The sequence below is a fragment of the Peromyscus leucopus genome, chromosome 2 (assembly GCF_004664715.2).
Source record: "Peromyscus leucopus breed LL Stock chromosome 2, UCI_PerLeu_2.1, whole genome shotgun sequence".
In the NCBI taxonomy this organism is placed as follows: Eukaryota; Metazoa; Chordata; class Mammalia; order Rodentia; family Cricetidae; genus Peromyscus; species Peromyscus leucopus.
In genome coordinates, this window is record NC_051064.1 from 81,889,321 (window position 1) to 81,905,210 (window position 15,890).

Genomic DNA, 15,890 nt, shown 5'->3' on the forward strand with positions numbered 1-15,890 from the left:
ATTACTGACTAGCTCTTACACTTAAATTAACCCATAATTCTCATTTATGTTTAGCCACGTGGCTTGGTATCTTTTCTCAGTTTTGCCTTGTCATCTTGCTTCATCTGTGTCTGTCTGGCGACTCCTGATTCAGCCTTTTTCTTCCCAGAATTCTCCTTGTCTTCTTATCCTGCCGATACTTCATGCCTGGCTACTGGCCAATCAGAATTTTATTTATCAACCAATCAGAGCAACACACATTCACAGCATACAGAACGACATCCCACAGCAGCCATCTCTTCAGCCACACATCTTTTTTTGTCAAAATCTTATTATATAGCCCTGGCTGGCCTTGAACTTTTAATTATTCTGTCTCTGTATTTCAGCATTCCAAGTATTCCAAGTACTGCCATGATACCATGAATAGTACAGATATGTAATATAGATATGGATACTATATAGTATAGATATCAAATAATCTTGACTGTCTGCACACTTGATTATAGCTGAAGTTTTCCTGGTCCCGCCCTGCTCCCATGGCCCTGTGGTTCCACAGCTGCTCAGATCCAAGTAAACACACAGAGCCTTATATTATTTTTAAACTATGGCCATGGCAGTCTTCTTGCTAGCTAGCTCTTATAGCCTTATATTATTTTTAAATTATGGCCATGGCAGACTTCTTGCTAGCTAGCTCTTATATCTTACATTAACCAATTTCTATAAATCTATACGTTGCCACGTGGCTTGTGGCTTACTGGTACTTTACATCTTGCTTCTCCTGGTGGTGGCTAACAGAGTCTCCTCTGCTCTTTCTTCTTCCTGTCTTGTTAGAATGTCCCAACTAACCTTATTCTGCCTCGCCATTGGCCAAACAGCTTTATTTATCAACCAATCAGAGCAACACATATTCACAGCATACGGAATGACATCCTCATTGTTTCCCCTTTTCTTTGGCAGCTAGCAGAGTCTCCCTGCTCTCTTTTCTCCTCTCTTATCTCTCCAGTTAGAATGTCCCGCCTAACTGTATTCTGTTTCACCATTTGCCAAACAGCGTTATTCATCAAGAAATCAGAGCAACACGTTTTCACAGCATACAGAATGACATCACTCATCACTTGATATTCAAGTTGAGAAACTGATAGTCTTCTTAAGTATAAAATTTGTTTTGTTGTAGGGATATTATGATGAACTTCTAAAAACGTGAAATGTATAATATTTGTCCCCTATAGTACTTATGTACAGAGACTGCACTAGAGCAGTTGCTGTGTACACTATGTGCTTCATAAACACAAGAGAGTGCAGAAATATGTGTCTTGGTTTGGGTAAACAGTGATACAAAATGTGAATTCTGTTTTGGTATACTCTGGAAGGTAGATCGAGACAGTTGATAGAAATATAGCAGAATAGGTTTCCTTTACTTTAACTCATTAAATATAAAAGTGTTAACTTTGAAATTGTTTAATGACCAGATATGCTATACTTGATTTCTAACTGTGTGAGGTAATTTGATATTTACAGATTTAAAAAGGAACTGGTAGGGTATCTCAGTAGGTAAAATCACTTGCTTCATAGACCTGATTACCTTCTGACTGTTCAGTCTCTGGATCCCACCAGTAGTGGAGGGAAAGAACCAACTCCTGAAAGTTGTTTTCTGATCTCCACTTGTCTGCCACTCCCCTTCTTCCTCCATGCATATCAATAAAACAAGATAAAATTTAAGATTATTTCAAAAGGAAATATTTGTTATAGGCTTTGTTTTGTTTTCCTTCCTTTTTTTTTTTTTTTTTTTCTTTTTTAGTATGGGGTCTTTTTTTGTATGCCCAACTGGCCTAGAACTCACTGTGTAGACCAGGCTGGCCTCAGACTTACAGAGATCTAACTGACAGGCTTTCATTTGTAATTATTTTATTTTATGCTTTGTTTTATCTTTAGAAAATTGTTTCAGAATATTCCTGGGGGGCTAGAGAGGTGTCTTAGTGATTAAGAGCATTTGCTGTACTTGCAGAAGACCTGGTTTAGTTCCTAGCACCCACCCACTTGGTAGTATACAACTCTCCATAACTCCAAGAAAACCAGAAATTCCTGTGGTATATATATACATATATGCCGGCAACACATACCCATAAAATAAAAAAATATTAAAAAAGAAACTTTTAAGAAAAAAAATTAAAATACTCCTAGGAAATAATTTCTTTCTTTTATTATTTACTTCCCCACCCCTCCATCTCAAGACAGGATTTTCTGTGTAACAGCCTTGGTAGTCTTGGATTGTAGACCAGGCTGGCCTTGAACTCACAGAGATGATCTACCTGCCTCTGCCTACCAAGTGCTGGGATTATAGGGATATGCCACCATTCCTGGCATATTTATTTTTATTTTTAAAATATAAAAATTTTATTTTTTTATGTTATTATTTTGTGTGTGTGTGTGTGTGTGTGTGTGTGTGTGTGTGTGTGTGTATGTGCGCGCGCGCGCATGTGTGCCCCCGCAGAAGTCAGACAACTTTTGGAACTCATTTTTTTCTTTCCACCAAGAATTCCAGGGATTAAACTCAGGGGTGGCTTGAGTATATGTGTACAACTTGTGTGTAGGAGACCTCAGAGATCAAAGGAGGGCATTGAATCCCCCGAAACTTGAGTTATAGGAAGTTGTGAGCTGCCATTGGGTGATGGGAGCTGAATCTTAGTCTTCTGCTAGAGCCGTAAGTGCTCTTTACTGCTGAACTATCTCTCAAGCCCCATTTTTTTTATGTTTTATTTTTGAGACAAGATCTCTTGTATCCCAGGCTGGCCTTGACCTTGCTGTGTAGCCAAGAATGCTTCTACTGTCTACAGGCATGTACTACCATGCTAGGTTTATGTGGTGCTGGAGATAGAACCCTAGGCTTTATGCATACTTCATATTTCTTATTCTTTTAAGATTCAGTTTTATTTATGTTTGTGTGTATTGATGTGTGATTATGTGCTTTGTTTTTTCAAGTGTCTGCAGAGGGTGAAGAGAGGAACTCTGGGCTCAATGAGAGACCCTGTTTGAAAATAAAATAATGTCGATAGCAATAGAGGAAGGCATTTATTATCAACCTCTGGTCTCCACATACACATGCATGTGTATCCTAATGCATATACACGGACACCAAACTATGCAGACATGTTACATACACTAAATAAAACAACCCCACTAGTTAGGGATGCATAGCCACAAATAGAAACTAAATTTCATTATCAATAAATACCAGTCATTCCTCTTGAATAAGGATAGATGTATTTTGAAAAGGTGCTAGTAGCATTCTGCTTCTTATACCTGGGTTAGTGAGTCCTCTATGGTTTCGTTTCTAATAATTCAGTTTTATTTTCTTTCAGTTTAAAAAATTTTATTAGGTATGCTGGTTCATGCATGTAATTCTAGCATTTGGGAGGCAGCAACAGGAGTTCAAGGTCATTCTTAGCAATGTAGCAAATTCAAGGCCAATCTGGGTTGCATGAGAACTTGTCTGAAAACACCAGAAAAACAAAACAAAACTAAAAGTACTGCCAATGTTGGAAGAGGCATACCATGGAAGTAGGCAAAAGCTACAAATCAAACTTTCCCTCATCTTCACAGAAAACTGGCTTTTAGCATTTACTAGTTTGCTGTCATCCTGTTTGCCAGTGAAGGGGAGTTAGAGGGACAGAGGAAGGCAAGGGAAGTAAAAAACGACCTCCCTGAGATGGCTGCTTCTTTTTACCAGAAGACATTATGGAAAATATTTGTCGGAGAACTATGGGAAGGCTCAGGACCAATAGGGGAAAGGGGAAGACTAGGGTCCCTGCAAAATACCCAAGCCAGCATCCAGCCTTAGGGCTCTCCCATCCAGGAGGGATAAAGCTTTCCTTTTAATTTGCCTTGGTCTTCCCAGACATTTAATTTTTTGTCCATGCAAGGCAAGAAACTTGGAAGTCCTCAAGATGACCACAGCAACCCCATTATATACTGTGTTGCAAAAGAGATCTAAAGAGAAAATACTGACTAAACAAATGTTTACTGAACTGTATCACATAAAATCACATAAAAAAGAGACACTTAGATAAAATTCAGTAAAGATGATGATCTTTGAGGAAGAGACCGTCAATATTTCATCTTCTGTTGAGAGGTAACACACTAGTTCATTGTTTTGTTGTCATGGTGTTTCAGCGGACATCTTAGCCGCTCTTATCACTAGCTCTTTTACCCTCAGGCATTCTATGTTTTAAAATCCTACAAATTAAAATCACTTGTTAGAAGTACCACTGAATGAGGTAATAAAGTGTAGTTTTGAGTGTAGTGAGTATTGAGTAAATTTTGTTGTTACGAATCCTATTTCCTTACTGCAAAGTCTTCATGAGTTTTTACAGTACCTTTGTTTAAGAGATGTTGTGAAAATGTTAAATTGTATTCTTCTGAAAAATAAAAGATATGGAATATTTAGTTTTGAATAGTTTTTGGTTAACATTTTGTTTTGTTTTTAGGTGATTCCTCCTAAGGAGTGGAAGCCAAGACAGTGCTATGATGATATTGATAATTTGCTTATCCCAGCACCAATTCAGCAGATGGTCACAGGGCAGTCGGGACTGTTTACTCAATACAACATCCAGAAAAAAGCCATGACTGTGAAGGAGTTCAGGCAGCTGGCTAACAGTAGCAAGTGAGTCAATTGAGCTTTTATTTGCATTTCTTCCAAAGAGGTACTTGAGTATGGCAAGAAACCAAGTAGATAGAGACTCCTGTAATACAAAGCAAGAACCTCTTTGGTCATCTCTCTAGTCCTCATCTCTGGTTTCTATTCTTCAAATGATGGCCTACTCACATTCACTTACTTCTAAGGAAATTGTTCCACATTTATTACACATTATTATTATTATTATTATTATTATTATTATTATTGCAAAATCTAGAAATGGTTCTTTCTTTTAGTTGTCATAAGGTTTGAATTCTCTTTAGCTTTGTTGGGCAAAATTTTATTCATAATTTTGTTAAGACTAAAATTTCATGAGCATTAGCAGTTTCAAAAGAAAACTTTGAATGAATAGGAAGGTATATAGTATATTAGTTATCTATGGATATATAATAAATTCTCAAAATTGGCACCTTAAGCTAGCTCATAATTTGTCAAAGTCTGGAACTTAGAAGTCATAGATGAGTGATTTTAGTTTGGGGTCTCTTTGAAATTTAATGTTAAAGTGTTGACTGGAAGTGTTGGCTAGATTTTTCCCAGGTGAGCGCCTTCTATGAGACTAAAGTCCCTGCTGTTTGTCCTTTAAGTGAAATTTTACGAGTCTATAGAAATACAGATATATTACTGTTTTCTACATCAGACACCAGTCTTGCTATCCACTCACACATCTTTTTTTTTTTTTTTTTTTTTTTTGCGGGAGGTGGGTGGGTGGTGGGTGGGTGGAAGGAGTAAGGAGTTGAGACAGGGTTTCTTTGTGTAGCCCTGTCTGTTCTGGAACTCACTTTATAGACCAGGCTGCCCTAGAACTCATAGAGATCATCTTGCTTCTGCCTCCCAGGTGCTGGGAGGTGTGTGCCACTTGGCTTCACTCACACATATTTAAAAATACACTTCAGAGTAAATTGCAGACATTGGTCCTTTTCTCTTAAGTACTTTTGCATGTATATGTACTTTTAGAATTCAATATTTGTTCTTTTTATTAATTTTGTTCTTTGAAAATTTCATGCATGTATTTAATGTATTCTTGTATATTACCTCATTTTTATCTCACTAATACCCTTTTTATTTCCCTCTCCTCCTATAGGTCCCTTTTCCATGTTCATGCCTTTTTGTTTTGTTTTGTGACCTGCTGAGTTTAATCTGGGATGTCTGAGCAATCATGGGCTTATAAATATCCAATAGAGTCTGATAAGCTCACCAGTATACATCCTAAGTTAATGATGCCCTCTTTCCAAAATCCATCACTAGCAAGTAGATTCCTCATCCTTGACTTGCAGTTGAAAGGGTCAATTCAGACTGAGAGTAGCTAGCCATAACTGCAGTTAGTTCATGATTAAAATGTCTGTGTCCTTTCTAGTGGATGGCATATATTTGTTTCTTCTCTATTGTTGCTGGAGGGCTTCTCTCTAGGTTCCACCAAGCCCCGCAGTCCCATAATCCACATATAAAATAATCACTCAGACGCTTATATTACTTATAAACTGTATGGCCGTGGCAGGCTTCTTGCTAACTGTTTCTTATATCTTAAATTAACCCATTTTTATAAATCTATACCTTGCCACGTGGCTGGTGGCTTACCGGCATCTTTACATGCTGCTTGTCCTGGCGGTGGCTGCAGTGTCTCTCCCTCCTTCTTCCTGTTTCCCCAATTCTCCTCTCTCCTTGTCCCGCCTATACTTCCTGTCTGGTCACTGGCCATCAGTGTTTTATTTATATAGAGCGATATCCACAGCACAACATTCTCTTGGGATCAAATTGGTGCAGCCAGGAGCAATTGTGTCTCATGTCAACAGAATTCTAAGTTATTTAAATGCCATATTCTCTAGGTCTATGAAGTGTTTGAAGGTTACCTATCTATCTGAAATATATCTATGTATACCTAGAAGACTTAACTAACATGGCTACAATTATGATTATCATAGATGACTAATTATTAATCTATTTCTTAATTATCCATTACAATTTTAAATGAGTTACATGAACAATACCTCAAATAAGAATAGAAATACATATATATATATATACATACAGTATAACAAAATTAACTTTAAGTTTGTATCAATAAACTAAAATTTATACCATTGTAAAACATTTTAAACAAGTTGTTCTTTAAAAGTAGGTTCATTAATCTACGCTTTTATCTTATCATCTCTATATCCTATATATCTATATCATACTAGCCAGTAGATTCCCCATCCTTGACTTGCAGTTGAAAGGGTCAATGCAGACCGAGAGTAGCTAGCCATAGCTGCAGTTAGTTCATGATTAAAATGACTGTGTCCTTTCTAGTGGATGGTATATATTTGTTTCTTTTCTATCTTCTTGATCCTACATTCTTTCTGCTTCTTCTTTGGCAATGTTCCCTGAATGCTCAGATAGTGGCAGTTGTCTTCTTCCAGAGAAACTGAGTAGGTGCAGCTTATACTGAATGGGGAAGAGAATGAGGTTTTACTTTTGTTTTTTGAGACAGGAAGATAGGCTGTCACTATAAAGCCTAGACTGACACTGAATTTGCACTCCTCCTGTTTGAATCTCCCCAGTTCTGGGATTAGAGATATATGCTACCAAACCCAGCAAAATTTCTTTTCTTGAAGAGACTATTAAAGAATTTGTGGATTTTTAAAAAAACCATCACAGTTAGTTTTTGTTGTATGGCGTTTGATGTCCTAGATAAAAACCTTAACCTGCAACTAAGGGTGTAGCGCAGTTGGTGGAATGTTTGCCTAGCATGCATGAGACCATAAATTTAATCACCAGTACTCATAAACCTGGTGTGGTGACATTATATACCTGCTTCTAAAAGTGGAGACAGAGGATCATCTAAAGGTTAAAAGTCATCTAAAACTCTCTTGAAACTGACTGTGCCCCAACTCCTGCTTTTCTTTTCTCGTCCTGTAGAGTCTTAGAGTAAAGCTAAATCTTAGAATGACAGCAATAAAATCCCCCATTCTGACAAATCCAAGCCAAACCTAAAAGACCAATCAAAAACATAGCTGTCTCAGTTCCTTGCATGGTTGTGAATGGAAACAGTCTTTGGATGAATTTAGTTGATGAGTCATAAAGGTAAATTGTGTGTGTGTGTGCGCACATGCACGCGCACATATTTGGCTTAGTAAGCAGATGATGAGTCTTTCCTTCTACATTTTTAGTGCAGAACTTTCTGATTGATACTCCATAGCAATTGTAAATTTTAAATTTAATTTTGAATTTTTTAAAAGTGCTAGTAAACTTTCATTCTTTTATATCTTATTGATATTGTAAGACTTTCATTATAGATTGAGTACCTTATCATTCAAACTATTAAGAAACTTTATTAGCATATGTGTATGTGTGTACGTAAGTCTGTGTTTGAGTGAGCATGCATGTGCCATATAGTTTCTGTGTGGTGGTCTTAGGACAACTTTGTAGAGTTGGTTCCAGAAATGGAATTCAGGTCCTCAGACTTCTGAGGCAACTGCCTTTATCTACTGAGACATCTTGATGGCCATAGAATTCTATGATTATTACTAGAACAAACTACCACAAATTTTCCTCTTACTTCTATGTAGCACACTTGTATGAGCACACATACAATAAAGAAATGAATTTAACAAAAAAAAACATACTTTTGATAAGCATCATATCTTTGTACAATGGGAAAGGTACACAGTGCTTTGTGGCTTTTAATGAATGTATAACCTTTGTGATATTTAACCAGGGAGGGAGAAATTTCATTTTGTAGGTGCTTTTGAGATAGATTTTGAAGGAGGTTCAAAAGTTTCAACCAGATATAGAAGTAATACATGCTAGCCAGATATGGGAAATACTATTGTGCTGTCACATACATTTAATCTCAGAACTAGGAAGGCAAAGGTAGATCAATCTCTGAGTTCAATGCCAGCCTGATCTCCATAGTCAGTTCCAGGCTGTATAAGGTTATATAGTGAGACTCATTCTTAAAAACAAAAAACCCAAAAAAACCCACATCATTAAGATCTCAGATATAGAAATATGTATCTCCCACACAAAATTATTGTATGCATAATGAGGCAGAATACTGGTGAGAGGGTTGGGGATGCAGTTCAGTGGTGAATGCTTGCCCAACATACAATCTCCAGCCCTCTTGGATTTATGTGTGGGAACGGAGAATGGGAGGGTTTGGGGAGAGACTACAACTAGGAAGAATTGATCTTTGAAGTCTTTCACTCTGTTGTCACAGAGAATCTTTGATCATTACTACTACTAGTCCATTTGATTATTCTGGCATGTTGTCCATCTTTCACTTAAAAATTACATTTTTATTTTGTTTGTGTGTGAAGGATACATATGTCATGGCAATCCATGTGGTGGTTATAGGACAACTTGTAGGAGTCAGCTCTCTCCATTAACTGTTTGTGTTCTGGGGATTGAACTCACATAGTCAGGTTTGGTGGCAGGTACCTTTACTCATTTTTTACTTTTAAGGAACATAAATTCACTAAGAATTAATTTTATTGGTGTCTGTGTTTATCTCACTGAGGTGGCTTCATTATTTTTTTTCAAGACAGGGTTTCTCTGTGTGTAGCTTTGCACCTTTCCTGGAACTCACTTGGTAGCCCAGGCTGGCCTCGAACTCACAGAGATCCGTCTGGCTCTGCCTCACGAGTGCTGGGATTAAAGGTGTGCGCCACCACCGCCCAGCCTAGATTGATTCTTTTCCTCTGAAAATCACCATGCAGATGACATTGTCTGGTTTGTTTACCACTGCATCAGTGCAACCTGAGATATGACATGTAATTTTACCATATATATATATATATTAAAATTATAAAGTTTTTATATATTGAATATATATATAATTATATATAAATTAAATGATAGTGTTATGATAGCAAAAATACATTTGAAGTTGTATAAATCATTTAAGTAATAAACATTTACTTAACAATATAGATTTCTTGGCATTTATGTAGTTTAAAGATTTTTAAACATAGTTCTCTATTTTTTTATTTATTTAAGAAATTTTTTTATTCATTTTACATACCAACCATACATCCCCCTCTTATCCCTCTTCCCGATGCCCCACAGCCTCCCCTCCCAACCTACCCCCACCCCCTCTTCCAAAATGGTAGGGACTCCCATGGAGAGGCAGTAAAGCCTGATACATTCAGTTGAGGAAGGACCAAACCCCTCCCCTCCTGCATCAAGCATAAACAAGCTTATCTGACCATAGATAATGGGCTCCATAAAGCCAACTCATGCACCAGAGGTAGATCCTGATCCCATTGCCAGGGGCCCCGCAAACACACCAAGCCACACAACTGTCTCAATTGATTCTATTTTAGTTATAAAACTTAATCATTAGGAATTGTTTGAATGATTTCTAGATTTAATTTTATTTCTTTTCTTTTTCATTTTTCTTTATTAAGTTTTCTACTCACTCCACATACTATCCACAACCCCCTTCCTAATCCTCCTACCCCCAAGTCCTCTTTCCCAAGCCACCCCGCAACCCCACATCTCCCAAATTGAGGTCTCTCATGGGGAGTAAGCAGAGCCCAGCACAGTGAGCCTAGGCAGGTCCAACCCCCTTCCCACTGCACCAAGACTGTGTAAGGTGTCACACCACAGGCACCGGATTCCAGAAGCCTGCCTATAGACCAGGGACAGATCCTGATCTCCCTGCCTTGGTGTCCCCTAAAGAGTTTGAGCCCAAACAACTGTCTTCCATATCCAGAGGGCTTAGTTCAGTCCCATGGGGACTCCACAGCCACCAGTCCACAGTTCATGAGCTTCCACTAGTGTGGCGGTCATCTCTGCACGTCCTCCCATTATGATCTCGATATCCCTCACCTGCAGTATCTCTTCTCTCTCTCAACAATTGGATTCCCGGAGCTCAGCCTGGTGCCTCGCCGTGGATCTATGTATCTGCCTCCATCAGTCACTGGACAAAGGCTCTATGATGACAGCTAGGTTATTTGCTGTGCTGGTCACCAGAGTAGACCGGTCCAGGCACCCTCTGGACCATTGCCAGAAGACCAAGGTGGGGTCAACCTTGTGGATTCCTGAGAGCCTCCCCAGCACCCTGCCTCTTCCTATTCCCATGATGTCCTCATCTATCATGGTATCTTCCTCCCTGCCCTCTCACTCTGTCCCTGTTCCAGTTTGACCCTCCCATTTCCCTATGTTTTCATCCCCCACTCCTTGCCCTCTGCCATCCCTCCCCCCCAGTCCACTCATGTAGATCTCATCCACTTCTCCTTCACAGGATCATCCATGTGTCCCTCCTAGGGTCTTTTCCTGTTAGCTAGTCTCTCTGGAGTTGTGGGTTGCAGTCTAGCCATCCCTTCCCTCCCATTTAGTATCCACTTATGAGTGAGTACATACTATGTTTGTCCTTCTGAGTCTGGTTACTGCACTCAAGATGATATTTTCTAGATCCATCCATTTGTCTGCAAATTTCATGATATCATTGTTTTTTTTTTAACTGCTGAATAATACTCCATTGTGTATATGTGCCATATTTTCTTTATCCATTCTTCAGTTGAGGGGCATCTAGGTTGTTTTCAGGTTCTTGCTATTACGAATAATGCTGATAGGTAAACATAAAATACTATGATTCTCTGTGGCTTTTTCAAGCATCCATCATGTTAATTAACCTTTCTCCTTCCCTCTCTCTTGGTGTTGTCCTCATGCACCACCACTTTCCCCCTAGTTAAAGCCCCTCTTTTTCTGTTATCCCCATTTCTCCTGCATAGCATATACACGTGGCATTTTGCATCTACAACTACAGATAATTTGGAACATTCTGTGTATTTTCTGAGTCTGGATAACCTCATGCAGTGTAATATTTTTAGTTCCATCAACTTATCTGAAAATTTAATGATTCATTTTTCTTACAGCTGAATAGTATCCCACAGTGTATGTTTACCATATTTTTATTACTCATTCATCAGTTGAATGAAATTTAGATTGTTTCTATTTCCTAGCTTTCAGAAATAGAGCAACAATCAACATGGCTGTGCAAGTAACTGTGGAGTAGGATGGAGAGTTTATGCCAAGGAGTGGTATGATAGATTTATTTTTAGCTTTTTGAGAATCATGTTTTCCACATGATTTCTGTAGTGGCAACACCAGTTTGCAATCCTACCATATCCTTACCAGCATTTTTTGTCAATTTTGCCATTCTGATTATGATAAGATGACGCTTAAAGTAGTTTCTAAGTTATTTAATTTTTGAGACATGGTCTCTTTACATAGCCCCAGCTATCCTGGAATTCACTATGTAGAACAGATTGGATTCAGTTCACAGAAAGAAGTCTGCCGCCTTCTGCCTCCTGAGTGCTGGGATCACAGGCATGCACCACCATTTCAGTTCTCAAAGTAGTTTTAATTTGCATTTTTTGAATTGTTAAGGTTGTTGAATCCTTTTTGATCTGGATATTGTTACCTTAACCTCATATTTTTGTCTTCTATTTTGTTCCATTGGTAAGCGTCTTTTTTTGTGATTATACCATGCTGTTTTGTTACTATATGACTATGTTTATGTTACTATAGCTCAGTAATATATCTTGTAATCTGGAGTGGCAATCACTTCAGCATTATTATTATTTTTTGTTGTTATTTTGCTCAGGCTTGTTTTGGAGTCTTTTGTGGTCCCACAGATTTTTTTTTTTTTTTTTTGATATGGATTGCATTGCATCTGTAAATTGCTTTTGGTATATTTGTTAGTTTTACAAAATTAATTCTACCAGTTCATGAGTGTGAAAGATTTTTTTTTTTCCATCTTCTGATGTCTTCCTCAATCTCTTTCTTTGGAGATTTAAAGCTTTCATTGCAAAGTCATTTACCTTTTGGCTAAGTTTATTTCTAGACATTTTATTTTTATTTTATTTTTTGGGGGGAGCTATTGGGAATGACTGTGTGCCCATGATGTCTTTATCAGTGTGTTTATTATATAGAAAGTCTAGAGAATGTTGAAAGTTGATTTTTGTATCCTGCCAGTTTGCTGAAATTATTGATCATTTCTAAAAGTTTTCTATCAGGATACTTGGGATCTCACTGGTTAAGAGCACTGACTGCTCTTCCAGAGGTCCTGAGTTCAATTCCCAGCCACCACATGGTGGCTCACAACCATCTGTAATGAGATCTGGTGCCCTATTCTGGCCTGCAGTCATACATGCTGTATACATAATAAATAAATAAATCTTTAAAAAAATTAATTTATTTTTATTTATTTATTTTTTACTTTTTCTCTTTGTATTCCTTTAATCTCTTCTCTTGTCTTATTGCTCTAACTAGTGCTGGCTCTATACTGGAAAGGGGGCAGGAGAGTGGATGGCCCTGATACTTTTCTTATTTTAATGGGGTTGACTTGAGTTTTTCTCTATTTAAGATGATGTTGGTTGTGGGTTTATTGTATATAGTCTTTTTTTTGTTGAAGTGTCTTCTCTCCAGTCTTATTATCTCTAGTACTTTTATCATGAAGGCATGTTGAGTTTTCTTGAAGACTTTTTTGCATATATTGAAATGGTCATGCGATTTTTGTCCATTTGTGTCCATTTAAACGATTTATTTATTGATTTATGTATATTATGACCATCCCTCCATCTTCAGGAAAAAGCCAACCTGATCATGATGAATTATCTTTTTATTGTGCCTATATTCAGCCTGCAATTATTTTATTGAGGATTTTTGAATTTATATTCATCAGCCTGTAGTTTTCTTTTGTCTTTTCCTAGTTTTGTTATTAGAGTAATACTGACTTCCTAGGAGGAAGAAGTTTGGAATTTTAAAAATAATTTAAGAAATAATTGATTCTAGATCTTCTTTGGAAGTCGTGTAGAATTCTGTTGTATAACCATCTAAGCCTTTTTTTTTCTTTTTGTTAGAAGTCTTTTTAATTAATGTTCTGATCATCTTACTTGGTATATATCTTTTTAGATTGTAAATCTTTTTGTTTTGACTTTGGTGGTTTGAATGATGTAGAAATTCATCTATTTCTTTTAGATTTTCTAACTTAATAGAGTATAGGTTTAAAAATATTCCCTTATAGTGTTCTGAGTTTCCTTGTTGTTTGTCATAATGATTCTTTGTTCATTTCTGATTTTGCTAATTTGGGTCCTTTCTTTTGCTGAGTTGGACCATGGGTCTGTTAATCTTATTTATTTTCTCAAAAACAAACTCTCAGATTCATTAATTCATTGTATTGATTTCTTTGTTCCTATTTTATTAATTTCTGCTATGATTTTAATTATTCATACCATATACTGTATTTGAATTTGATTGGTTCTTATTTTTCTAAATTCTTGAGTACCATCATTAATTATTTGTATGTATTCAACATACGTGTGTGTATGTGTACTCTTATGAATCCTTGTAGGAATGCTTTTAATGTTTTCAGACACATTGCTTTGTTTTTATTTAGTTATAGAAAATTTTTATTACTCTTTCTCATTTGACCCATTCGTCATTCAATAACAAATTGTTTAATCTCCACAAGTGTGTGTGTTTACTAGAGATTAGTTTGCTATCAATTTTAAGTTTGATTACGCTGTGGTCAGATAGGGTACATGGAGTTATTTTGAATTTTCTGAAATTTTAAGATGTATTTTTTGGTTCCAGAATGTGGTCTATTTCAGAGAAGCTTCCATGGGCCTCTGAGTATAATATATATTCTTTGGTGTTTGGCAGGAATACTCTGTAAAGACCTGTTAGGTCCATTGCTGTATGATGTCTTTTAATCCTGATCTGTTTATTTTTTTGTCCAGATTTTTTTTTTATTGGAGAAGGTGGGATATCAATATCATCTGTTATTATGGAATTAAAATTAATTTTATGTTTTTAATTTTAGTATTATGCTTTTTATGAAATTGGGTTCATAGAGATTGGTGAATAAATTCTTAGGATTATAATTTCTTCTTGGTTAATTGTTGATTAAAATAAAGTGTCCTTTATCTCTTAGTTTTAGTTTCTAGTTTATTTTGTTTACTATTAGGGTAAGGGCATTTGTTTGTTTCCTGGTCTCTTTTGCTTGGAATACATTTTTCCGTCCTTCTATTTTAAGGTATTACCTAAATTTAAAGCTAAAATTAGCTTCTTGTAGACAATAAAAAGATGGATTCTGTTTCTTACTGCATATGTGTAATTTTCCTTAATCTGGGGAAGTGTTTTCTTGATCTTGTTGAAGATCTGTTTTATTCTTTTTTCTTCAATTCCTGACATTTTCCCCCCTACTTAATCCATTCTACTTACAAGGCTTTCACCTGAGTTTTCCAATTGAGTTTTGCAATTCCATCTTCATTTTATTTCATTTATTCATTTACTTTGCATTCTTTTCAAAATTTTTATTTCTTTGCTTTCAAATTCTCAATTCACTTTATACAGCTGTGTGTCTCTTGAACTTCATTTGGGTGTTTATTGCTATTCTCATTAAGTTTGAGTTGTTGGTGTCTTTTCTAAAGTTCTTTGATGAAATTTAAGTTCTGATTGGAGAACATGCCTGTAGAACTGGTGTATTTGGGGGGAAGATATATTGCCGTGCCTTTTCATATTGAGGTTTTATGATGTGACCTGCACATGTGGACTTCTTTTGTTGGTTGTATGTCTGATGTGAGGTTCTGACTGCCTCATTATTAGGCCTGTGTACCAGCTATGTGGCTGAGGCAAGGCCTGAGGGATGAGGATGGCATAGGCAGATGAGGTTTCATGCTCACCAGGCTGGATGGATCCTTGCATAGGTGTGTGATCTGGTATCTGCCTCTAGGTTGTAGCCAGGTGCAGCCTGCATAGGGTCTGGTGGAACTCACTAGACTAGACTAGTGCACATGGTCCACTGGTGTGGGGTCATTGCTGAGCCTGGGAGTTTGAGAAGGTACTGGCAGTGACTGATCAGATTTAATTTGTGGGATTAGAGGGGGTATAGACAGTCCATGGGTCAGGGAACTCACCAGAGTGGATCTGAGAACAGGGTTGGGGAACAGGAGAAGGGCAGTGGATTGGATTTTGCATAGGCAATTGGAGTGGAGGAGGAGGGGAGGGAGAATATAGGTAGTCTTCCTGGGCCTGCCATGGTACATACAAGGTCCTTGGTAGCAAATGGGGCTGAGATCAGTCTAGTCCAAAAAAGACTTCTTTATTTTATAGAGTAATAATCAAGCTCCAGAGAAATTCAGCTTTTAGCCGAGGGTTATACAGTGTTTGCATGGCAAACCTTTGATGCATGTGGTGGCTCTTACTTGTAAGTACAATTCTAGGGTTGCCA

At 37.1% G+C, this 15,890-nt stretch overlaps 1 protein-coding gene across 5 annotated transcripts in view; it reads left to right on the forward strand.

Annotated features, from left to right (window-relative positions):
* Positions 1-15,890, forward strand: part of Kdm4c (lysine demethylase 4C) — a 196,988-nt gene that overhangs the window by 17,546 nt on the left and 163,552 nt on the right. For 4 of the 5 annotated variants that reach the window (XR_005090854.1, XR_003734985.2, XM_028873963.1 and 1 more), the window contains exon 3: positions 4,464-4,639. The exons of the other annotated variant lie outside the window; for it this stretch is intronic. Coding sequence is in view for 2 of the 4 variants with exons in the window: in XM_028873963.1 (XP_028729796.1) it covers positions 4,464-4,639 (176 nt within the window). In the remaining 2 variants the exon portion in view is untranslated. The remainder of the gene's footprint in view (positions 1-4,463; positions 4,640-15,890) is intronic. 5 annotated transcript variants of the gene reach the window in all.